The sequence below is a fragment of the Cottoperca gobio genome, chromosome 2, assembly GCF_900634415.1.
Source record: "Cottoperca gobio chromosome 2, fCotGob3.1, whole genome shotgun sequence".
NCBI lineage: Eukaryota > Metazoa > Chordata > Actinopteri > Perciformes > Bovichtidae > Cottoperca > Cottoperca gobio.
In genome coordinates, this window is record NC_041356.1 from 941569 (window position 1) to 967711 (window position 26143).

General features: G+C 41.6%; 1 protein-coding gene and 1 long non-coding RNA gene across 2 annotated transcripts; one reads left to right on the forward strand and one right to left on the reverse strand.

Annotated features, from left to right (window-relative positions):
- Positions 1 to 228: 228 nt before the first annotated feature.
- anos1a (anosmin 1a) lies at positions 229 to 21534 on the forward strand. Its single transcript, XM_029450415.1, has 14 exons — positions 229 to 429; positions 3913 to 3960; positions 8610 to 8675; positions 9000 to 9222; positions 9759 to 9943; positions 10514 to 10643; positions 11289 to 11491; positions 12395 to 12521; positions 17468 to 17560; positions 17923 to 18011; positions 18130 to 18301; positions 19026 to 19249; positions 20193 to 20334; positions 20622 to 21534. The coding sequence occupies exons 1-14, from the start codon at positions 229 to 231 to the stop codon at positions 20663 to 20665; spliced, it is 1947 nt and encodes a 648-aa protein (XP_029306275.1). The 3' UTR covers positions 20666 to 21534.
- A 388-nt stretch (positions 21535 to 21922) lies between these two features.
- LOC115020263 (uncharacterized) lies at positions 21923 to 25129 on the reverse strand. The gene is made up of 5 exons (XR_003833555.1): positions 24674 to 25129; positions 24448 to 24559; positions 24276 to 24313; positions 23708 to 24132; positions 21923 to 23608 (listed from the first exon to the last, which is right to left on the reverse strand). It is a non-coding gene; the product is annotated as an uncharacterized LOC115020263 (long non-coding RNA).
- Positions 25130 to 26143: the final 1014 nt, after the last annotated feature.

A 26143-nucleotide genomic window follows, 5' to 3' on the forward strand; every position in this document is an offset into this window, starting at 1 on the left:
AAATATATTTTCTCTCTACAACATTCTTCTTTTCATCACATGTGGGCTTTAAATCACACATTCTGATTCTGATGGTGTTGTGATCCTGACCCTGACGTGCACGCCTGGATGTTATAGCTCCTCCCATGGCTATATAGTTCCACTTCAACTAGACTTCCATCTGATTACTCCCCCACTTCTAAATCTTGTACCACAGCCCCTGCTCCTAGGACACGAGGAGGAATGAAGATGCTGTTCAAAAGCAGCGTTGTGATTACGAGCCTGTGTCTGCGGATTATTTTCCTCCTCAGCTCCGGTGTCTGCGCGAGGAAGCAGCACGAGGATACTGAGGATGATGATGGTTCCTGGTCGGAGAGCGTTTCCAGGGCGACGTGTTCGGCGCGGTGTCTCACTCTGCACAGTGTATCTGTGCTCCCCGCACCGCTGGAGGTAAGGACGCGCGGATGGCACGCGGAAGTAATCCGGCAAAAAAGTAGCTCCGTCAAAGTGATTTATTGTTTTTTTAGTATAAGATTTAAATGGTGTTTTGAACTTTATTTCAAAGCAATTAGAACAATAATTATCAGCACGTTTGTGGGCCAAGTAATTAGGACGACAAAGTATATTTAGACAAATATCTGACAAAACTTTTAACTTTCTTTTTTTTTTAATGACAAATCACGTGCACTTTATTGATTATTTTCCATAATATCCTGTGTTTGGATGTTTGATTGGGATTTTGTTACATTTTTGGTAAATATTGGTCTCCATTCTTTCTTATCTCAAACTGGGGAATTATAATCACAATTAAATAGCGTAATGTTACTGTTGTGTAGCCTATAGTTACATTACATTACACTGTAAGTCAATTAAAAGCAGACGCTTTCTGTGACTTTCCAAACTTATGGTCAGGTGTTGATTTTCATACTGTAGTGAAATAAATGGAAACTAGTGGCTGTAAAGTCAACAACACCCCAAAAGCACTGGTATAGTGCTTTACTTTGTTGCTTTCATTACGGCCTTAGGATTTCTAAAACACTTATATCATATCACCACCCTAATCGTCTCAACAATCGCTAATATACTTTAAATATATTGAGTCTCAGTCTATATACACTATGTGTAATTATTTATTACAGAATGTAACTGTGTAAATGTGTTTAACTGTAGAGTTTGAGGAGCCGCTGCTTTAAAAAGAGGGGTCTGAGGGCGAGGCGTGTTGTTAATATTCATCCATGCGCAATCACAGAGTAGTATGACATACTTGATGGTGAGATAAATAGTAAATGACAGGAATTCAACAACACTCTCTACACGCTTACACACTGATGTGTTTTTTGGGGGGTTTCTAAATGTAGATGCTTACAGTTGGTCCCTGAAATATAATTAAAGTAAAACTTTTTGAGGGTAAAGCATTTTACATAAGCAAATAAATTCAGATATCAGCATCAACAGTGTAAAAAATACAATTGCAAAAAAATACAAAAAAGGTACAGGTAAGCATATATGGTTAAATCAGAATATTCATGATTTGTTCCGTGATATTGCACTTATACGTAAGTACTACTACTATTACTTTAATTATTAGTAAGAGAATCAAAAAATACAATCCTTGCTTTTCTTAAACTTTTGCTGCTGGTCAAGAGTCTCATTTCTAGTATCTGAATAACCATTTAGCAGCACCAACAGTTATTCTTGCTTTTATAAATATAGTGACTCAAGAACTACCAAACACTTTATCTGACACACACACACACACACACATACACACACACACACACACACACACACACACACACACACACACACACACACACACACACACACACACACACACACACACACAGATAATTGCTCCAGGCTTCAGAGTGGTGTAGTCCTTCTGTACACTCACTTAGAGCGATGAGTAAATGTGACTGAATCATGACGGCCTCAGGTCTTGATATTCCTTTTCCTTTTCTCGCCACCAAACCAAAGAAGTAGACTGCAGTAAGCACCGCCTGGCTTTGGCTTTAAGTCCTCAAAACTGCAACTCAGACATGCAACATCTAAAGCATCCCTCTAAATTAAAAAAAATCAGTGATACTTTTGCTGCTATATTTTGTTGCTTTGGTCCAGAAAGATTATATAACAATTTCTGTCCAGTGATAGAGATTCCATTGGCCCACAGCTGAACAGAGGCCTGGGACACGCCGAGGATTATGGGTATTTATTAAGATAATTAAGCGACGTGGATGTGTCGTTAAAGATACATGCAGTCAGCTTTCCTTCACCAGTGAAAAGTACACTAAGATGTTAGTTTTTGTTGACTAAAACTAATATGCATTTGTGTCAAAAGTCGACAAAAACTAAAACTCTATAGAGTTTTAGTTTTTGTCGACTTTCTCAGTAATTCTACTTTATGTTCATTATAGAGGGGAGAGGTGCTGTACTGGATCGCATTAAGAGAAGAAGATGAACTTTATTAATCTCCAGTGTGGGTTCTCTCCATGTGGTTGTTGCAGAAGCAAAATAGAAAAAAAAAAAAAAAAAAGAAGAAATAATAATAAGAGGTATATAAAAAAGAAATATGAATAGATAAAACTAGAACTACACAAGAGCATATAAAGCATATAAAGTGACATAATTGAGTAATGGCACTCAGTGACTGTCTGTATTTAAATAGAGATGTAATTTAGATATGGTATAGAATACGATGCAGAAAATAAGTGTAACATTTTAACATAATATCGTATTACATGATATTTTTTAATATTATGGGATATGAGATATAGAATAACATAACATAATATATAGTATAGTACAACATTATAGCAGGGAATAGAATATCAAATATATAATATATGGGTATAATATAATGAAGTGTAGTATAATATATAATAACAGGTATAATATAATTTATAACGGAATAAATCAACATATGTAGTGAGCTGTATGATAATAATGGTTATAGTTATGGTGTTATAGTCTTTGTGGAGCGCTCAGTTTTGCACCTGGGTGTATTGTATTGAAAAGTGTTAATATTTACTTAATATGAACTTCTCCCTCAAGCAATTACACAATTATTGAAGTTGATATTCCACGAAGAATGTTTTCTAAGGAAAGCTTTGAGTTTGGAACTCTGGCCTTCAGACGTGGACGTGAGAACTATTTAATTTTGAGAAACGTCTGTGTTATTTTGCTTTAACACAGATTGATGCAGTGAGAAGCATATTCGGGTGACATTTAACTGTTTACCTTACCTGTCATTTATAATGAACCGTCCCTGTGTGTGATGTCTCCTGCAGGGAGCTGCTTGGCCAACAGCTCCACTGTGTGAGCAGCTCCACTGTGGGAGCAACTCCACTGTGAGAGCAGCTCCACTGTGCTCATAATGTACTTGCTATATTCTTGCTGTTCGGAGTTGTATCCTGATCATGATTGTTTGCACTGAATGTAAGTCGCTTTGGACAAAAGTGTCAGCTAAATAAACTGTAATGTAAATGTAAATCAAATCAAAATTAAAAAAATCTGAAATTGAACAAATCTTTGGTTCTCTGAAATCTAAGAGATGTCAAGTTTAAGGGATGTAACGTTGACAAAAGCACGAGGCTTATAATTAAACACATCGACTAAATATCTGCCAATCCGTAGAGGACCTCACAGAACGAATGTGTCGGGGAAATTAGATCTACTGTATCTATCACGAAGGACATCACGTCTCACAACCTGGAGAGGAAAAACAGCCATTTGTCTTCATACAGGAATATAACAGCTATATATATTTCTATTATATATAAAGAGTGGACTCTGGAGCTCTGTAATGCTCTCTTGACAAACTGCGTCTGTGCTTTGACAGCACTGTAACCAATGAAATGTATCCTTCTGCACTAAATTCAATGTCATTAATTTGTGCTTCTCTCTTTGTCTACCTCTTCTTATTATCCCCTTCAGAATAATGGCTCGTTGGGCTGGTGTCACAGTCACAAACAGTGTGCAAAGGTAAGTAACCACTTATTCCCAAACCTTTTCGAACCACAGCACCCCTTCCTTGTGATTTTTCTTTCACGTTAGTCAGAGACGGTCCTCCCAAAACAAATGACAGCATTTAGTTATATTGTGACACAATATTTAAACGTACAGGAGTTGAACTTGCGGTATAATGGCGGAGTGAGCCGGCGGTAGTTAACCAGCTCTCTCTGCGGCAACAAATCACTTCACATGCAAACCAGCAACACTGTGCTATAAGTATTAATGCACGCTAGTGCTCTACTATTCGTCACCAAACTTGGCTTTTTACTCTCTGACGTCCGATACATCACACCAGCTCCCCAGAATACATCAAAGCAACACAGTAATAAATTAAATACACGCTCAGGAAGCTCCCGTCTTGTGTCATACATGCACAGTGAGTAAAATAAGTAGTAGTAATATATTATGTTAATATTATATTATATATGTGGTTATGTTGCAAAACTCTTAAGCATCCATCTCTTCTGACATTCTACCATCTGCATCTTGTCCTTTGTGATCAATATAGATGCAATATCTACGATGACGTAGTGAACGTGTGGCGACTCGTGGTGCATTATGCGGAAATCAGTTGCAATGGTTTATCTATCCACCAGGTGGAGCAGTGATAGAAGCTGACACAGTTTATTGATGATGAATGATTATTATCATATCATGATCATCATGATGAAGCTCAGACAACCTGTTGAGAAGCTTGTTATAGGTTGTTTCTTTGGGTCAGCCCATCAATTTGCCTCGTGACCATTTCTGTCCCTATCTCATCCAGGCAGACAGCCATTTGAAAGAGCTTAAAATGGCACTCCTGTAGCATCGTAGCCATGGAGGGACATCGTGCGTATTCACTGACACATTGAGCACCGAAAGAAGTTGTCCGCTCCATCGTCCTTGTTGGTCATGGAGGAGTAGAGTGCAACCCGCTGCCGAAAGCTTTACACTGCAGCCAAAAGTCACATTTTATCCCAAAACAATTTGGTTATAAATCCTGCATTAGAGACAAACAATATCTCTGTTGTCTTCGCTATCAGCGAGACCCCCCGAGACAGCTTTATTTTCGGCATAGCGGAATGAAGTGCTTGATTTAGGCTTGAAATGGGGCGGAAAACTAGCTGGCGCTGGGCACGAGAGTGGTACCGTCAGTCTGGATTAGTGGACAGGTCCTCCTGGAGACCAAGGAGGGGAGATGGGAGATGGCAGGGCTGGTCCAGCCTATCAGACACGCTTCAAGGAGTCTTCATTGCATAAGCAGGAAGAACTGTATCCGTGTGCACTGTGTAGTCCATTTGTCAGCAACTCCCCCCCCTCTCCACTCTCACTCTGTAGTTACATTACACTATTAAAATAATAAGGCTGATCACAATAATAAAAGGACATATTCATGTGAAAAGTATGTGTAGAATCTAAATATGTTAAACATGCAAGGCAATGTAACACTGACGAAGGAAAACCTGACCAATAGTTTAATTTCCTCGAACAATTACTAAACCGGATCTTTTTTTACTTTGTTGGCCTGGAATCTGATTATCAGCAGGAATTAAAACTATGTAACTATGTAATATAATGTGTATTTTGTTGACATTTGGAATAATTGGCTTGTTACACAATAAGTGGAAAACTTGACTATATGTAACCAGATGAGTTTCCATTGTGACTCACTGTGTAAAGAAATATTGTAACGCCCCAATCCGACACGTTGCCAGGTGCCACCTCTCTCTCCGATTGGGGACTTGAACCGGCAACCCTCCGGTTTCCAAGCCAAATCCCTACGGTACGAGCTACTGCCACAAAAGGAAGTTAGATAACAAAATAGTGGGGTCACGGATTGACAGTTCTAGAAACAAATTGTAAATATAAAAACACGTTGATGTGACGAATATTTCACAGTTTGCTCCAATGCGCATTTTCCAAAGCATAGCAGAGTTGGTTGACTGGATTCTGATTTTATAAGGATAATCTCAGGGGCGAATTCACATAACTCTGTTTGCCATCATTCACCATCATCTCCCTGATAATAAATACGATGAGACTTCAGATAGAGAGGAAATCAACAACCTTGAGTGGTGTTCAGAGAACAACGTAAGCAATACTAAAGGTTTCTGATGGAGAAGACACACGCGGCTGTCTACATCACTGGCATACCTTTCAACATTGGAATTTCAAAATAAGGGACTCCGCCCATACCTTAACAGCTCTGAGCCCAGCCAGCCCCAACCCATATAATGTAAATGTAAACACATAAGAGTTCAGGAATTACACGTTTATTTAAAGTATGTATTACTTGTACAGACATGTTTATAAGATGTATGTATTTTAATTGCATATATACATTTTATTCAGTGTGGGAGTCCCCAACATCTGCAAGGGACTTGTTGTAAACATATGTTGCAGACTTTGCCTGCCTCAAGGCTAGCTGAAGGCTACATTATTTTTGGCGCAAAGCATTGACATCTTTCCCTCAGCTTTGGTCACTTGGTTCTTGTCACACATGAAGTCATTGACAGTATATGTTTTGTGCCTCTAGTGCGTGCTTGTGCTTGGACAATTTTTCATGCTGACGAACATCGCTTTTTCCGCCGTGTGCAAAGCTAACATCTGAATGGCACACTTTACAAAAAGCACGAGTTTGCCCGACTCTGCTTTTTATTAAATAAGGGAAGGTCTCCTCCCATTTGTCTAGTTACTTGCATAACATTTTAACTTGTTTGGCAGGTACAACTGCGTCTCCATCTATCTCCCATTCACTGTGACTCTCATCCATATGCTTTCATCTTCTTCTTCTGTGTTATTGTTCTTGTTTTCTTCTTCTGTGTGTTTACTGACGGATAAAACTTTTCAGCTAAAGTTAAACATAATACTGCCACCTGCTTTACCAGAGGCTACTTTACCATGTACACTTTTTTAAGTTAGGCCTATTTTTATTTTTGAAAGGTTAAAAATACGGGATAATTACATGAAAATATTTAAACGGGAGGACAGCGGGATAGAAGGAAAAATACGGTATAATCCCGGGAAAAACGGGAGGGTTGACAGGTATGATCACTGGAGCTGAGGTGGAGTAAGTGAACAGTTACAATGCGTGTGGGACAATCTTGTATCTTGTCATTTAGTTTTATGACTATTTAACATAAATGTTGGAGTTGCCATAGGAATATAGTTATTTTGACTGAGATTGATGAGAGTGAGGGAATGGAGGGGAGGATTGGGTTTTTTTGGTCAGCAGGAATAATATCCACAGGCTAACAAGCACTGAGTCGACTGTCTAACTGTGGGAGATGAACAAATCTGGCAAGCCGAGACGAGTCAGGTCGAGTGTATGGGTTTCTCAAACTCAGCAGTCTCAGCAGTTAGTCAGTCCCGAAGGGACACCATGATTCAGCCTGTCACCACCCGCATGGCTTTAAGCAAACTTTGTCACACAGTAGTTTAGTTTATAACTGTTGTTAAGGTTGTAATGCTTCCAGTTATATGGTCAGCAGTTAGTTTGGTAAGATAAGGAGTGGGTACAGGGTGGTGGTGGTAAATATGTCACTGGGGCTTATCTTCATGTTCAGTAGGCGACTTCATCAAGTCCACAGCTGGAGAAAAGTGGTACCTGGCAGGTTGATTTGGGGCTGAATTTGCATCTACATCCCTCTACTTACAAAAACTAGCTAACTCCTCATTGTGTTCCTCTGATCTGAGCACACTTAGAGACAGAGGAGGCTCATGGACGGATGGAGTCCTGACAGTTTATAATAAAATGTTGCTCCTACCATTCAGAAACAAAATTATAATTATGGTGAACAAGTACCAAACGCATCACAGTCCAACTGGGAAAGAATATCGTTTTTACCCTGATATGGTACCATGGCAGCAGGACGTAGATATCCAAACTGCTTGGAAATAACCTTGTCAGACTTCAGAGTTTACAGTGCGTCCTTACTGGTGCAGGATTCAGCTTTATGGTATAGAGGACGATGCTGTTAACGGGTAACATGCTCCAGAAACAGCCTGAGATCGCGGGACAACATCATTCAACCCTATTCCCTACAAAAATACAATCAAATACTGCTTATTTGCTTTGTCAAATATATCTTGGAGGAATTATAACTTGGAATGTGTTCCCACTGCAATGTTTTTCCAGTTCAGGAAGTGTTCAATTTTTAGACTTTAAGAGTGTGGACGGATGGTTGTACATTCAAAAGCGCAGGACGTTGACTCTTGAGACCAGAGTTTATGTCTCGGGCTGGACTGCAGCTTCCCAAAAGGACACCAAAGTCATGTCCTTGGCAATATTTCTACTCACTTTGCTTTGGTATTGTTTTCAAAGTTATTGTGCGCTTGTCTAACTTGTACTCCCTAGTCCCTTGAATTATCAATTATGCCAGATGGCCGATTCACAAGGTAATACAATACAGGATATTTTAATCAAAAATAGCAAGATCTTCATTTTACAGCGAGAACAGATCATAAAGGCAAAGTCAGACCTGGTTTGATAAATCCTCAGACTGGTCACTACAGGCTTTAATAATAAAGCTCACGGTCTGAATGATTCATATTAGCACGCCAGAGGAGTTATTGTTACCTGTAATAGAGCTCTTTGAATTCAATTATCTAACACTTCCACGCTTTCCCTTCCACAGTGCCTGGAGCCCTGCAAAGAATCCTGGGAGATGAAGACGAAAAGCAATTGCAGAGAGCTGTGTGAGGTACACTGCAACACCGTATGCTTTTTGTTCAACTATTGATTTAACTTCAGATTAGAAAATCGGTCAAACATGAGCTTGTTTTCACAAAGTAAAGCTGCATCAGAAGGCTACAGGCAATGGAAGTCCAACGCATACACCTCAACATGAATCATTAACAAGGGTGGTGCAAAGATTGCTATGAATCCAGTTATCATGAAAATCAATCCTTATGCATTTAATAAATGCATAATAGTTGTCCACATTACCATTTAATGCCCAACAGTTAAATGTAAAACAAAGATACCCGGCCTACGATGCTAACCGGTCTCCCTCCAACCCATCTAGCGGGTGTTTCCCAAGAAGCACTGGGAATGTGCGACCAGCTGTGAGTTCCTTCAGTCGGTGTTGGCGGCGAAGCAGGGTAGCTGTCCACCTCCAGACAGAGCCAGCGGCTTCGCAGCGGCCTGCGTTGAGAGTTGCGATCATGACCGAGAATGCTCCGCTCAAAAGAAATGCTGCTCCAATGGCTGCGGCAACACCTGCCAGTCTCCGAAAGACCTCTATAAGGGTGAGTAGAGCCAGAATAATGGGCCAAACCAAAAACACATTTCTTTAGCGTTGTTCGGATCTAGTGAGGATTTTACTTGTACTTGTACTTTACTCAAGTATTTTAATTTTAATTTAATTTTATGCAGTTTTATAATTCTACTCTACTACATCAAATAGGCAAATATTGTACTTTAAAGTATAATATGTATCAATTCCGCATTAAAATGTCTAATAACGTCAAGATCTAAGTTATATTTTGTTGACTTGTATACTTACGTTATCCCCAATCTTTCCAAGAATTTTAAAATCCAGAATAATATATAATTTTAATCAAAGTAGCGTTTCGTTTGCCGTCGTATCCCCCTTTTGCGTATGCGACAGTTTTGTCGTTGCCGTAAAGTTTTTACTTGCCCGTTGTCGTAAGAGGGATCCGAGAGAGCTGAATGTCCTTGTTGCTAGGACGCGAGACATTTGTTTCATTGTCACCATGAACTTCTTTTATAAAAAAAGATTATGGTTCGATGGTTTAATAACAGGATCATGTTCGTCTCCCAGGTGTTCCCCTGAAGCCCAGGAAGGAGCTGGGCTTTGAAGAACTCTCGTCTGGTCAGCTGGAAGTGCGTTGGTCCTCCCGCTTCAACATCTCAGCTGAGCCTGTGGTCTACGTACTGCAGAGGAGGTGGAACTTTGGCATCCAGCCCAGCGAGGACGCTGCCACCTCCTGGCAGGTTGTCGCACAGGTTAGTTCACTGAACCAAATGTAGGGTGTCTGGTGGTATTTCAAATCTGGGCACAAATTCAAGTCTCTGGTTCTGATCCATGACACCCAGGTTTTGTTCTTGAAGACATTTAGCTCCATCTATAAAAATTGATTTCAGAAGGTTTATTAATGGCATTCAACTTAGAAAACTGATCTAGTTTACTGTGCACTTATGAACCAAAATCTCAGTTGTCTGCTGGTGGAATTACTTACTAAACCATTATTGAGACATTTTTTGTTATTGGGATTTCGATTTTTTGGTCCAAATAATTGCCCAAATTAAAAAAGATGAAGGTGTGTTTTTCTACCATAAAAACACATGCAGCTTTTGATGGAAGATGCAGTAACACTGAAACTGCTGCCAAATGTCAGGTTGTACCCATGACTCTTGCATTAGCCAGTGCATGAGGCTGGTGCTTTAGAGTACATCTACACAAGACCAAGACGAAAAGAATGAAAACATTTGGAATCAATAGGTTCATGTAAGTAAGTAAGTAAGTTCTTGCTCTCTGTTTCCTTTAACCCGAAATCCATCTGATTTTCATGGTAGACTACAGGGCATGGAGCGAGGCTCTCTGACGTTCGGCCTGGTCGCTGGTATCAGTTCAGAGTGGCAGCTGTCAACACCCACGGGACCAGAGGTTTCACCACGCCCAGCAGGCACATCCACTCCAGCAGAGGTCAGACACATACCCTCTGTGTGTGTGTGTGTGTGTGTGTGTGTGTGTGTGTGTGTGTGTGTGTGTGTGTGTGTGTGTGTGTGTGTGTGTGTGTCAGATAAAGTGTTTGGTAGTTCTTGAGTCACTATATTTATAAAAGCAAGAATAACTGTTGATGCTGCTAAATGGTTATTCAGATACTAGAAATGAGACTCTTGACCAGCAGCAAAAGTTTAAGAAAAGCAAGGATTGTATTTTTTGATTCTCTTACTAATAATTAAAGTAATAGTAGTAGTATTTACGTATAAGTGCAATATCACGGAACTAATCATGAATATTCTGATTTAACCATATATGCTTACTTGTACCTTTTTTGTATTTTTTTGCAATTGTATTTTTTACACTGTTGATGCTGCTTGATGCTGTATATCTGAATTTATTTGCTTATGTAAAATGCTTTACCCTCAAAAAGTTTTACTTTAATTATATTTCAGGGACCAACTGTAAGCACCTACATTTAGAAACCCCCCAAAAAACACATCAGTGTGTGAGCGTGTAGAGAGTGTTGTTGAATTCCTGTCATTTACTATTTATCTCACCATCAAGTATGTCATACTACTCTGTGATTGCGCATGGATGAATATTAACAACACACCTCGCCCTCAGACCCCTCCAATCCTCCAGCTCCCACTGAGCTGAGAGTGGCCAGTATGAGCTTCGGCAGCGGCAGGTCGGTGTCGGCCAGGCTCCAGTGGAGCATGCCTGCTGACCTGGATGTTCCCGTCCACAGCTACAAGGTCAGCTGGAGCTGGACTGCTGTCGGACAGCCCTCTGCTTTTCTCACCAAGAGGAGGAAGACGGTCAGAGAGGTGAGGACTGACACTAATATTACAGAACTGAGGTCATTGGTTACTGCGAGCCTTCGTCTTATTCTAACTCAAGTTAAAGAGTGAAAGTATTTTCTTTAAACTTTTCAGTTTATATTCTTCTGGCAAGACACATAATATAATAAATAATAAAATAAACTCAGCCTCATAAGCCTGCAAAATACTATCAGGCCTAGTTTCAGCTTTACTGTCATTGTGTACAATACATGATTACATAATGAAATGTAGTTGTAGCCTCCTCCAGGCTACACACATAAGCATGCTACAAACATACTATACACATAAATATATGTGTATAGTATGTGCAATGTGTAATATTGTGTAATATACGTTATAATGTAGAATGGAGTGGTTATAGTGGGAATGAGAGTAGTGCAAAATTGGGAAATTGTCCAAAGATGGGGAGGGCTTTGGAGTTGCTAGGGTGTTGTTCTCTCTGGTGGGAAGTCCCACTTAGCATTGCAGCAATCATTGTTGGGAAGTTAAAAGTTGAGCTTTATAGAACTTATGGATACATTAAATTCATTTATATAGAAACTTCATAAATTTAACAACTATGTATTTTGTTTTTGAATACATGAATATGCATTTACAGTAAGTATTTGCCATGTAGCAATATCCTCTGAGAGTCATGGGTTCTGTACTCGGTGCACTCTAACATACTCAACTTAAAAGAAATATAAGTGTGACATTCTTTTTATTATTCATTTGAAACCATTGATTGTTTAGATATACGTACACGAGACTTGTGGGAAAAGCTGTAAGACAAATGAAATGCAAGAGAATGAAGAGTTCAGTGAGGATTTTTACTAATTTGAAAGATCAAAATGTCAGATGAGAAGATTATTTTTGTGACAACAGACTGCTTGACTCTCATGTGTGCAGACCCAGGTGGAGCTGGACAGCATGCGGTCTAACAGGAGCTACAGTGTAGAGGTCCAGGCTGTGTCCTATTGGGGACAAAATCAACTCAAAGGACCCCGAGCCATCCTTCACTTCACCACACAGCGCAGTACGTCTTCATGCACCATCAAAACGTTTGCTTTTTTCTTTAAAACAGCATTTTGAAGTGACCTCTTGGTTTTCATTTCTGTGATCTTTGGGTTTTATTTTACACATTTATGGTGCTTTTAATATCTAAAGACTTTCTCCCACTGTGATGTTACGTCTTTGATCCTCCATATCTCAGAGCTGCACTCTACCCAGATAATATTCTACACTCAGAGCGTGACAGAGCAGAAAATCTTCAAACTTTTTAGTCAAAATTTCAAGATGATTCTTTTAAAGTGACTGGCAGAAAAGATTATGAATATTCTGAACAAATACAGAAATAAACATTAGATTGATAGCATCATTATAAAAATGATGGAAGTTGCGTGTGAAAAAGCATGTTTTTTTTAAATCATTTGGTAGCAAGATACCTCATCAACTGCTTGCCAGTTAGCCAATAAAGTTTGTATCATATTCATGGTGCCCAGATGATTATTTGATCATGATTAAGTAACAACAATAATTAATAGTTTCACTTTTGAAAAAGAGCCTCCCAGAGTCCCCTGTTAAGATACAGTTACGGGGGTTACAGGGTTTTCCATCCATCCAGCGTCTACCGCTTATCCGGGATCGGGTCGCGGGGACAGCAGCTCCAGTAAGGAACCCCAATCTTCCCTTCTCCGGGCCACATCCTCCAGCTCCGACTGGGGGATCCTGAGGCGTTCCCAGGCCAGTAAGGAGATATAATCTCTCCACCGAGTCCTGGGTCTTGCCCGGGGTCTCCTCCCAGCTGGACGTGCCTGGAACACCTCCCTAGGGAGGCGCCCAGGTGGCATCCTTACTAGATGCCCGAACCACCTCAACTGGCTCCTTTCAACGTAAAGGAGCAGCGGCTCTACTCCGAGTCTCTCACGGATGGCTGAGCTTCTCACCCTATCTCTAAGGGAGACGCCAGCCACCCGTCTGAGAAAACCCATTTCGGCCGCTTGTACCCGTGATCTCGTTCTTTCGGTCATGACCCAGCCTTCATGACCATAGGTGAGGGTAGGAACGAAGATCGACCGGTATATTGAGAGCTTTGCCTTCTGGCTCAGCTCTCTTTTCGTCACAACGGTGCGGTAAAGTGACTGTAATACCGCCCCCGCTGCTCCGATTCTCCGGCCAATCTCTCGCTCCATTGTTTCCTCACTCGCGAACAAGACCCCGAGGTACTTGAACTCCTTCACTTGGGGTAATGGCTCATTCCCTACCCGGAGTAGGCAATCCACCGGTTTCCTGCTGAGAGCCATGGCCTCAGATTTGGAGGTGCTGATCCTCATCCCAACCGCTTCACACTTGGCTGCGAACCGATCCAGTGACTGTTGAAGGTCACAGACCGATGATGCCATAAGGACCACATCATCTGCAAAGAGCAGCGATGAGATCCTCAGGTCACCGAACTGCAACCCCTCTCCTCCACGACTACGCCTCGATATCCTATCCATGAAAATCACGAACAGGATTGGTGATAAAGCGCAGCCCTGGTGGAGGCCAACATTCACGGGAAACGAGTCCAACTTACTGCCGAGTATCCGGACACAACTCTCGCTTTGGGCGTACAGGGATTGGATGGCCCTCAAAAGTGACCCCCTCACCCCATACTCCCGCAGCACCTCCCACAGTATCACCCGGGGGACCCGGTCATACGCCTTCTCCAGATCCACAAAACACATGTAGACCGGATGGGCGTACTCCCAGGCCCCCTCCAGGATCCTTGCGAGAGTGAAGAGTTGGTCCGTTGTTCCACGACCAGGACGGAATCCGCATTGTTCCTCTTCAATCAGAGGTTCGACTACCGGCCGAACCCTCCTTTCCAGTACCTTGGAGTAGACTTTACCAGGGAGGCTGAGAAGTGTGATACCCCTGTAGTTGGCACACACTCTCTGGTCCCCCTTTTTAAATAGGGGAACCACCACCCCGGTCTGCCAACCCCTAGGCACTGTCCCAGACTTCCACGCAATGTTGACGAGGCGTGTCAACCAAGACAGCCCCTCAACACCCAAAGCCTTCAGCATTTCTGGATGGATCTCATCAACCCCTGCGGCTTTGCCACTGTGGAGTTGTTTGACTACCTCAGTGACTTCCATCAGGGAAATTGACGATGATCCCCCATCAGCTTCCAGCTCTGCCTCAACCATAGAGGGCGTGTTAGTCGGATTCAGGAGTTCCTCAAAGTGCTCCTTCCACCGGCCGATAACCTTCTCAGTTGAAGTCAGCAGGGTCCCACTCTTGCTGTACACAGCTTGGATGGTTCCTCGCTTCCCCCTCCTGAGGTGCCGGATGGTTTTCCAGAAGCACCTTGGTGCCGATCGAAAGTCCTTCTCCATAGCTTCTCCGAACTTCTCCCACACCCGCTGCTTTGCCTCTGACACGGCAGAAGCTGCCGCCCTTCTAGTCCTTCGATACCCTGCAACTGTTTCCGGAGTCCTCCCGGATAACATAACCCGGAAGGACTCCTTCTTCAGTCGGACGGCTTCCCTGACCACCGGAGTCCACCACGGTGTTCGAGGGTTACCGCCCCTTGAGGCACCTAAGACCTTGAGACCACAGTTCATCACCGCAGCTTCAGCAATAGAGGTTTTGAACATCGCCCACTCAGGTTCAATGCCCCCAAACTCCACAGGGATGGCTGAAAAGCTCCGCCGGAGGTGTGAGTTAAAGATCCCCAGGACAGGGGCTTCCTCCAGACGTTCCCAGTTCACCCGCACTACCCGTTTGGGTTTACCAGGTCTGTCCAGAGTCTTCCCCCACCCCTTGATCCAACTCACCACCAGATGGTGATCAGTCGACAGCTCCGCCCCTCTCTTCACCCGAGTGTCCAAAACATGCGGCCTCAGGTCAGATGATACGATTACGAAATCGATCATTGACCTTTGGCCTAGGGTGCTCTGGTACCACGTGCACTTATGAGCATCCTTATGTTCGAACATGGTGTTTGTTATGGCCATTCCATGGCTAGCACAGAAGTCCAACAACAAACGACCGTTCGGGTTTAGATCAGGGAGGCCCTTCCTCCCAATCACGCCTCTCCAGGTGTCTCCTTCGTTTCCCACGTGTGCGTTGAAGTCTCTCAGCAAGACTACGGAGTCCCCTACTGGAGCCCCCTGCAGGGCTCCATTCAGGGTCTCCAAGAAGGCTGAATACTCAGAACTGCGGTTTGGGGCATAGGCACAAACAACAGTCAGAGTTTTCCCCCCCATAACCCGAAGGCGTAGGGAGGCGACCCTCTCGTCCACCGGGATAAACTCCAACGTAGCGGCGCTCAGCCGGGGGCTAGTGAGTATCCCCACCCACGCCTCACACCTTGGGCAACTCCGGAGAAGAATAGAGTCCAACCCCTATCCAGGAGTACGGTTCCAGAGCCAAGACTGTGCGTGGAGGCAAGCCCCACCAGATCCAACTGGTAGCGATCCACCTCCTGCACTAGTTCCGGCTCCTTCCCCCACAGAGAGGTGACGTTCCACGTCCCCAGAGCCAGCCTCTGCTGCCCGGGTCTGGTCCGTCGAGGTCCCTGACCATCACTGCCACCCATGTGACAGCGCACCCGACCCCAGCGGTTTTTCCCATGAGTGGTGGGCCCACAGGATGGATGGATGGGAGGCACCACGTAGCTTCTTCGGGCTGTGCCCGACCGGGCTCCGTGGCAAACCCGGCCACTAGGCGCTCGCTGTCGGGCCCTCCCTCTGGGCCTGGCTCCAGACGGGGGCCCCGGGCTTCCTCCGGGCAGGGTCTCTCCTTTCCTTTCCCTTTCTTTCATGAAGTCGTTTTTGATTTCATGAAGTCGTTTTGATTTTGAAAAACTATTTCCAACCCCAGTCAAAAACCATGAGTCCGATCACCAAAATTACCAGTAATAATTTATAATAGCTGTGTTGTTTAGGTATATTAGGCCACACCCCATGTGAAAGATAAGAGGAGTTGTCGATCCACTTCGTGGAAAGATTTAGAGAAAATTTAGTTTATATTCCCTGATGATAATACCTAAAGGGAGCATATAGAGTGAAAAAAGATGTGGACCAAGACAGGTTCCCTGAGCAATACCGAAAGGAGATCAAAACCAGTTAAAAGCGGTTCCAGAGAACCCAACCCAGTTCTCAAGGCCATCAATAAGAATATCAATTGGATCGAACGCAGCACTCAAGTCCAAAAGAATCAGAACAGAGGCTAAAACTGGATTGAAACATGTCAAAAACATTTCATTTAGAAAACTATTCATTTGGAAAGATTTGATATGGTTCTATAATTACTTAAAACTTCAATGTCAAGACTTTTACAGCTGCAGTTTTAAAGTCATCAGGAAACTTCTAGTTTCAAGGAATGTGTCAATACTATCTCTGACAGAGTTAAAAAACGCAATTACATTTTTAAAAAGTGTACTGGAACAGGATGAATTCAACACTTAGCAGATTTACTCTCTCATGCAATCTTCCATTCAGGCAGTTCAGGGTCTAAAATCCCTTGTTTCTTTAGGTTGTTTATAGTTATGAGGATTTATAACAATCGCTGCCCTAATATACGACATGCGATTGGAAAATAATGTTGCAAATTCCTTACATTTTGCAGAAAATGCTTCACTGAAAGCAACGATCGGTTTACAGTTGTGAATAGTCTTCTGGATTTATCACCCTGGAGAAATAGAATCTTCGAGCTGAGAGTATAGCAGAGTTTAAAGAGGCTATTTTCAGACATTGATTTATAGACATAATCTGTGCCCATAAACATGTTTGGAGCTGGTGGCGCCCCCTATTGGACAATTTTAAAATGATTTTAAACGCATTGTTTAACAGTTTTATGAAACATGCAAGTTTTGTAATGATTGGACGTATACGATTCAGATTTTTTTTATGCCACACCCATTTGTTTTAGTATTTGTAGCGCTCCTAGTGGTCATTTCTTTATAATTATACCACATTTTTGTTTGTTTTATAGCCACCAGTACTGCTCCAAGAATACTGGATGTGGGGACACCATTTTACCAGGACGAACAGCTCCGGGTTCATGTATACTGGCAGAGCAACACGGGTACGTATAGTTTGTACAGATGTGTCTGCAAAAAAATAACTATGTTTTTAAAATCAAATGTTATTTAATATTTGCATAATCTTTGAAATGGATCGAGTTTTCCTGTAAAAAAAAAACGTACACAGGAGATTCGATATCTGCTTGTTATTATATTTTATTGAAGCTGTACAATATTTATGTTTTTTAGCCACACATGGCTCTATGTACAGCAATGTCTTCTGGTCCACCAAGTTTATATTCCGTCTTTTTAGGAAAAAGACGGAATATAAACTTTTAGCTTCAGACAATATGTTTTGACTTTGTAATAATGTAAAGTAATTGGTTGTAAAGTCATTATCGTGTGTACTTGTTGTTTTGTATAGATCCCTCAACTGAATTGTACAGAGTCCAGTGGGGACCGGAGTATTGTGGACACAACCAGACGAGACCGATAGAGAAGAGCAGCACACAGGTAACCTCGTCTCGATGATGGCCATGTAAATTGTACTTCCAAAGACCACATAACGGACTTTACGGACAGAAAAGATGACATTTGTAAATCTATTTTCTGTCTTCTTTCTCTGATCCAGGAGAGCTTCATCAGCCTGGGGGGTTTGCTGTTCTCCTGTAAATATAAAGTCCTTCTGCAGCCGGTCGGCAAGAAGAGTCATCTTCCGTCAGAAAGCACCAGCTTCTTCACTCCTTCCTGCGCCAACATCCAGGCCAAGAGTCCGAAACCCATCACCTGTCCTGGGGAAACAGGTGAGACGACCCGGGGACCTCCGGTCTTCAAAAATACATGAGTCAAAGTAATATAGTCATATCATTTATGGATGTCTGCACACCTGGACACCTTTATAGACCTTTCTACACCATACCTGCTGTTGTCAGCATAAAGCACATTTTGTATAAAACCTTCAAATTTTGTTTTATTTTCTTGTTCTCTTAATTGTGTATTTTACCAACAACCAAGCTTAACCAGGAAGTTGCAAACAATAATGCTCTTTCATATATAAGATATATATCTCTTCATATATTCTATAACAGCTCCTGCACAACACAAGCTTTACATACAGACACTACACAGCGCTGACATATGTACTGAGTGTCCTAACTTATTTAATTTCCAACACTCAACTGATCAGCACACACTCAATGCATCAGTAGAAAAAAAGTGCTTTATCCAAAAATAAAACTATGTGTAATGTCTGTTTAGTGTAAATAAAAGTTGCTTAAACATGCATAACAACAAGGTGGAAAAATATAATATAATAAATAAATTCAATATGATATAATAAATTAAATAAATTAAAATATAATATAATAAACAAAATATAATATAATAGATATAATATTAAAATTGGTGCTGTTAAAAATGTATGTAATAAAATTAACTCAAACCAGAACAAACAAACCTGACTGATAACGACCATGAATCCTATATAAGAGTCTTCATTTAACCCCCTTACTGTGCTTCCTCCATCAGTGTCCCTTCAGAAAGTCCTGGTGAAGGCAGCCAACCTGACGGCATCCTTTGAGGTCATGGAAGGCAACGTGACAGCCGTCTTTAGCTGGGATTTGTCCACAGCCACGCCCCACCAGCACCCGACAGGTTTCCAGGTGACGTGGGCGGAGGTCCTCCCCACCAACCGCCACAACAACAACAAGCTGCCACACAGCCTCATCTCACAGTCTCAGATCCTACCCCCGGTCAGTGCTACTAGAAGCTGTAGAAATATAGAAATCTTTGACTTATGCATAAATTAGAGACAGGGCTACTGAGGGCACTGAAGTCATGTCCTCTGTATTTTTTTCTGGGAATTTAAGTTTAAGCGCAGTTAGTAACAAATTATTTTGCAGGTATGTAATTGCCTAATCAGTTCCAAGGAAGTTTACAGTAAATAACTATATATTTTGGTAGAAATTGAGTTAAAAAAAAGTGCGCAATTGCAATCAATTAATTTTAAATAATTGCTTGTGTAGGCAGGAGAGTCATTCAGGCAATACACAGCAGCTCAACTGAACATGCAAAATAATAATGTATGTAATATTGTGTCAAGTATGCAATAAGGATAACGTTTCCTATAAATCAATTAACCTTTATTTAGGTTATAAGAGAGATTTTCTTTCAAGGACATTTCCTATTTGCCCTATAATTAGTGACCACATGACATAGTTCTTACCAGAACACTTTGTAGGAATTCATTAGTATTTATAGTGAATCTACAGACGTTACGAGTTTAGATTCTCCCACGTTTGCGATATTTATTTGGCTGGTTTCAGTAAATATTCTAAATATTTTCACTTGACTTCTTTTAAGCCAACAACATAAAGAAACAAAAAGGATTCCCCGGCCAGAATCAAACGCATTTAAAAAGATTACGCATTGTCAGAATTTTACTCATGACCTTAGTATTTCTAACCCCACTAAATTTGCATTTTTACAAAATATGAATATTGAGTGTACTCTGCTGCTAACCAGGCAATATGTTCCCTACACATGAACTTTCCCTCTGTGACTATGTCTGTGAGTTTTAATGCACATCCACATCAGTATTTTCACTGAAGATCAAATCTCAGGGTTTACTGTCCACTTGGACTTTTGTGTTCTGCCTGCCCTTCTCTCACTGTGTCCTTTTCTCCCGTCTTTCAGGATGGCAATGTTCTAGTGGTGTCGGGCCTGCAGCCTGCCAGTCTGTACAGGCTGGAGGTCCAGGCCTTCACAGAAGAGGGTGAAGGTCCTGCGACCAGCCGAACCTTCCAGACTCCTGGACAGCAAAGCACCCGGAAGCACAGTAAGAAATGAGAGAAATTAAAGATAAAATACAGAAGGATTATGTTTTTTTTAGAGACCAGGGCGTGTACTGTGTACTGTACTTGGTTGAAATCTCCTTTACTCTTCTGCTTCTTCGGGCTGGTTAATTATTAGTATATAGACTTTGATGACATTCCCAGAAAAGACTAGCTCTTTAATCTGAGCAGAGGTCTAATGAGCTAGAATAACAGAACACACCGGCGGAGGACTTTGATTTTAGAAGATGAACAAATAATTGATTTGAAGTTTTTATTTCCCTTCATTCAGGACCCAGGCTGAGGAAGCATCCCCACAAACAAGCCAATCTTTGAGAGGCACTGAGCCCAGACAGCCAACCTGCATGAACCAAGTCCCTGAAAAACTCAGGAGTATCAAGATCCAAAGTGCAGCTTCACCAGCGTCATGATCAAGATGAATTCTCCATTACAACTAGCAACCGTTTTCATTTCTCCCTTACAGTGGACTGGGCTGTCAAACCAAACTACAGACAAAAATAAAGTTAGAATTACGTATACTGGCAATAAACTGGATTCAAAGTAACAATACCGATATTTTGACATTCTGCCAATCATCTCACTGATTTACACCAGCAATAAGAGGTATCCAGTTACTATGACAAAAACTAGGAAATCAAACAAGCTCTTTTTAGGACTAATGCTAGAGTTCATTAACTGCACTTGTTTGTGATATGTGGGTGTCCATCATCATAGCATGTTGATACAGTAGCAATTGTATTACCTGTTGGGCTGGGTATGATTACATTACGCTAATATGTTAAAGTTTATTACCAAAACCTACAGAATGAAATCACAGAAGCAAATGCAACATCAACAAAACCGGAGGGCAGTATAAATGAATATCGAAAAATCAAAGATCAAAAAATAAGTAACAGGTGTTTTGAATCTGCCGACACAATTTGCTCTCTATTAAAGAAGTATGTAGGTTTGATACACTGGCTCTATTTCCCTGCTGTACCATTATGACGCTCTTTTGGATGGAATTGCATGCAAACACTCAAATGTTTACAGTGTTGTCCGTGTCATCGAGTGCTACCATCAATATATTTCTAAATCTAAAAAAAAAGATTTCCTGCAACTGATTCACTGAAGAGATTTGTTGTTTTGTAAATGACATGTAGCTCCCCTGTACTCTGTAAATGCTGTATATACTATTTGTCTGTATTTATTTAGTTGTGGTATATTTTTGTGTCTGGACGAGTGTCTACTGTATCTACTCTGTGTACTATTTGTGCGCTCAGCCCTTTATAAACCTCTCGAGACCCTGTACAAAGTTGTTTTTTTAACTAAAGATAAATTCCATGTCAATATGTGTACGGCCTGCTTTGGACGTGTGCCGTTTCCATTATTCTTGAGTTGATGCGCAAAAACAAAAAGGTTTGAAGAACCACCTTGGGGATACAGAGTGTGGTAAAGGGGACACACACACACACACACACACACACACACACACACACACACACACACACACAGGGAAACTCCCAAGGCTAAGCAATGATTGCATCATGCCTCATTCTTATCCATATTCACACACTGATGTCTTTTTCAGTGTGTGTGTCAAGTCAAGTTTATTCATAGAGCACATTTAAAAAAAGGAGAAAGGAAGGAATAGTCCAATAAAAACACTGACTTAGATAACAGAATATAAGTAAATTAGTAAAAGCATACAATATCATGATAAAAACATAACATATCAGTATTGCACAAATAACTTAATAAAATACAAAGAACCCAGAGTGTCCATGTAGTGCTTTAAAAACAAATAAAATGAAAGTTACAAGCAACGATGAGTTGGCCCTCACGCTATGCGCACGTCAGGCCGTTAGCTGAGGTCACTTCCTGTGTCCACTATGTGGCACTAGAGAGCACGTAGTAATCGTACTCGCACCTCAGGTGTAGACCAGACTGTAAGTGTCATGTCAATGGGATGATTTTTGTCACATAAGGGTAACTACCTGTTGCCATGAGGTGGCGCTATGACTGTGCGTAAATATTGGTTGTAAATCAAGCACAAGAAATTTGGAGTGTATATTCCATGCTCAACAATTTCCTGTTTTAACTATTTGAACTATTTGACCACCACAGAACGGCTAAATAGTTCAGCGTAAACTCGAGATTTTCAATATTGTTTGCTCAGAAAGGTCTCAAGATTACACTCACTAAATTGGAAGTCAATCGGGTAAACACTTTAGGAGGAAATAGTTAAAGTACGGAGCCTGCAGACGGCAAAAATTGCCCTAAAATTCCTTAAAATGCAAACAAAAAAATAATCACACTAAATTGAAAATTCTAAAATTATAGCCCCATACCTTTTAAAACAAAGTTTAAATAAGATACACGTGCCTGGCAAATTTCGTACATCTAGGTGAAACCTACCGCGATGGCTGTTAGGGGGCGCTAATGAACGACACCCAATCCCAAAAAACGTATCAGTTTACACATTTTATCACTGTTAATGTGTGTGCTAAGGTTTGTCTGTTTTCAGAAATCCTTTGACCCTAAAAACAACCTCATGTTTCAAGGCGAATGATGCCACGGCAACAGCGTTCCATGAAAACGCAAAGGCTTTGCAGTCTGCCAAGGGGAAGGTCTTAACATTGAGCTGACTAATTATAAGGGTGATCTGGTTATCCTGCTAAGAGCACTATGCCAAAGTATAGCAACTGTAACTTCCTGTTGCCAGTAGGTGGCACTTTGACTCTACTATAAGTCAATATTTGCACCTGGATGTCTGCAGGCCGCGACTCTTATTAATCTTATAATACGAAATTTGGAGGAGGTAGGAGAATGTTTGCTGAAGTGACAACAACTTCCTCTTTTTTGGTAAATTGCTCAAAATGGCAGCAACGCCACGGCAAGGGCGTTCCTTCGAAAATGAAAGCTTTAGTTATGTTTTCATCCTGAAGGTCTTTAGATAATACTGACCAAATTTGAAGTCGATTGGATGAAATCTTTAGGAGGAGTTTATTAAAGTATGTCACCTGTAAACCGCAGAATATCGCCAAATATTGAACATTGCATTCAAGATGGCCGACTTCCTGTTTAGGGCAGGGGTCGGGAACCTATGGCTCTTTCGATGACGCCATATGGCTCAGACAATTTTGAGCTTGTTTTTCTTTCTTTATTTATTAAAAAAATTAAACGAGCCTGGTATGTGCTATTCCAGCGTGAATCAACTTCTTGAATCAGCTTCAGTGCCGGCCAGCCCATTTGCTCCTGCACCCGTGTCAGCCTCTCCTATAAAAATTGCCAATGAAAAGTGATTAATTCAAGTGTCACTGCAGCAGCAACAAATCAGCTTTGTTTAGAATATTGCAATAAAATAAAGGAATTCACCTTTGTAGTGGTGCTGCTCTTGAAATAGCCCACTATCTTCCTGGAGTTTGCCCAGATGTCAGACAACAGTGTTTTGGTCAAGATTCAATGTATGCGCTGCACAAATTGTGTGATGCAAACGAAACTCCCTGGCACAAGCACCCATATTTGCTGCGCCATCAGTCACAAGGCAAGTAACTTTGTGTGTAATACCCCACTGTGACATAAGTGCTGCTTTTACTTGTGCCCCTAAACCCCTACCCCTAAAACAAGAATACAAAGAGGTGCTTGCATCTATAAAATGGCATGTCACAGCTAGATACGCATCAATGTTGATAGAGGTCCACATATGATGATGTTAAACTAACTGCAGATGCCTTCGACACAATAGCTTTGGCTTTCTCCTTGGATTCCTTGCATCTGTCCTCCACCATAGCTTTCAAAGCCTAAAGGAAAGAGAATACTGTTGGAATGGCAAATATGGGGAAATTGGGAAACATGCTTTATGTGGGGAAAACATAGTTAGGGTTGAAAGCTTTATGAACACTTTGTCCTCCACAATAGTGAAGGGCTGGGAATCCTCAATCACCATATTGACCAAGGCCTCATCCACATCATTCTTCTGTCCTGATGACAAACAAATGCAGTATTCAATTACAGATGTCATTAATTAGTCACATATAAAATATAAATTAAGGTTGTCTATTATAAACGTACCACGTCATTTTATGTTACTATCATTGCATCCTAAAATGGCTTACCTGATCTTGGTCCACCTTGGTTGGTCTCCTTGTTTTCATGCAGGGCTCTATTCAGTGTCGATGAGGTGTTATTGTTGTATCCAAGTTATTTTGAACACAACAGACACTTCACCTTTTAAAATACCAGAAATGAGAAGAAAGACATTAGAACAAGGGATACGCTGTGTTGTCACATTTATTTACAGTATATTACGCTAGTTATTCTTACTATTCTTACTGTGCATACCTTATTAGGAGAAATCAGCTGGTGGTGATCTGGACACTCCGCGGACCTCCCAGGGCCAGGAGAGTACCCAGGAATGGGTCAGGGGCTGGAGCCGGCGGGTTGCAGGCTCAAGATCCCCCGGTTCACATTGTGTGAGGAGTATTAAGGAAATTCTGAAGCCAATCTTAGGGCAGCCTGTTCGACCCCCAACCGGAAGCTCTCCTCCACTCATTGGCTCATATACATCAGTGTGTAGGAGAGGTCATAGAGTTCCTCCTCCATGGTAACTGCTGGGGCCATACCTGGTCGGGTTGTACTGTCACGTTGTGGTGTAGGGGAGGACCCAAAAGCAGTTCAGCAGACGATGATATAACAAAAGCATGCCTTCCATTAAACCAAGGTGATTCCAAAGTAACAAAATAACACAAACCAATCGGAGGAAGCCACTAGGACGCCACGAGCAGGACACCAGGTAACATCAATGACAACCCGACAAGGAACAATGAAACAGACAGGGATGTATATACACAGAAACTAATGAGGGGAACGAGACACAGCTGGAGAGAAAGACACAAGGTCAGGGAGAATGGACACAGGAGGACCAAATCAATGATCACAGGGGGAGGGAAAAAAACACAAGGGCAGGAAGTAAAACAAGACATGACACAAGGGGGAGTGAAACGTCAAAATAAAACAGTAAACAGAGTACAAACAGATCGTGACAGAGAGGGCCGAGAATAATAGCTGAGGGAAATGTCCGGTCACCGGGCCCTTAGCTTTCTAAAAATGTGGCCCCCTGAACAATATAGTTGAAAAGGCCTGGTCTATGGTGTTGGTCAGTCAGAACTTTGACTTCCTTCCAAAGCGTTCATCAAACTGGGGCACACACATTTAATGGGGCCATAACATCATGATGCATAGACTGTAGCGTTGCTACCGTAAACATGTAGGTAGACTCCCTTAGAAACCCAAGAAGCAGCAGCACGAGCACATCCCGAACGGGCACTGCACTCATTATCCTAAACTTTGGGACACACATTTATGTTTCCCAGAGAATGAATCCTAACAACTGTTGGTGATCCCGACTGTATTGTATTTATTAGTTAATATCATCAATTTATTTGATGATGGATGAGTTGTGTGGCTTTTGTTTCCCCCGACGAGGACTTCGTTGCGATGGCAGAGTTGGGAAACATGTCCGCTACACTGCGACTGAAATCATCGCAGAAGCTGAAGGCTACATTATTTTTGACGCAAAGCATTCACATCATTCCCTTAGTTTTGGTCACTTGGTTTGCCTCTGAAACAGTTCTTGTCACACATGAAGTCATTGACAGTGTATGTTTTGTGCCTCTTGGCGTGCTTGTGCTTGGACAATTGTTCATACTAGCGAACATCGCTTATTCCGTCGTGTACAAAGCTAAAATCTGAATGGCACACTTTACAAAAAGCATAAATTTGCCCGACTCTGCTTTTTATTAAATAAGGGAA

Coding starts and splice junctions, on each gene's coding strand:
- anos1a (XM_029450415.1), top strand. CDS start 229: ATGCTGTTCAAAAGCAGCGTTGTGATTACGAGCCTGTGTCTGCGGATT. Junction 430..3,912: donor TGCTCCCCGCACCGCTGGAG/GTAAGGACGCGC, acceptor TATCCCCTTCAG/AATAATGGCTCGTTGGGCTG. Junction 17,561..17,922: donor ATACTGGCAGAGCAACACGG/GTACGTATAGTT, acceptor TGTTTTGTATAG/ATCCCTCAACTGAATTGTAC.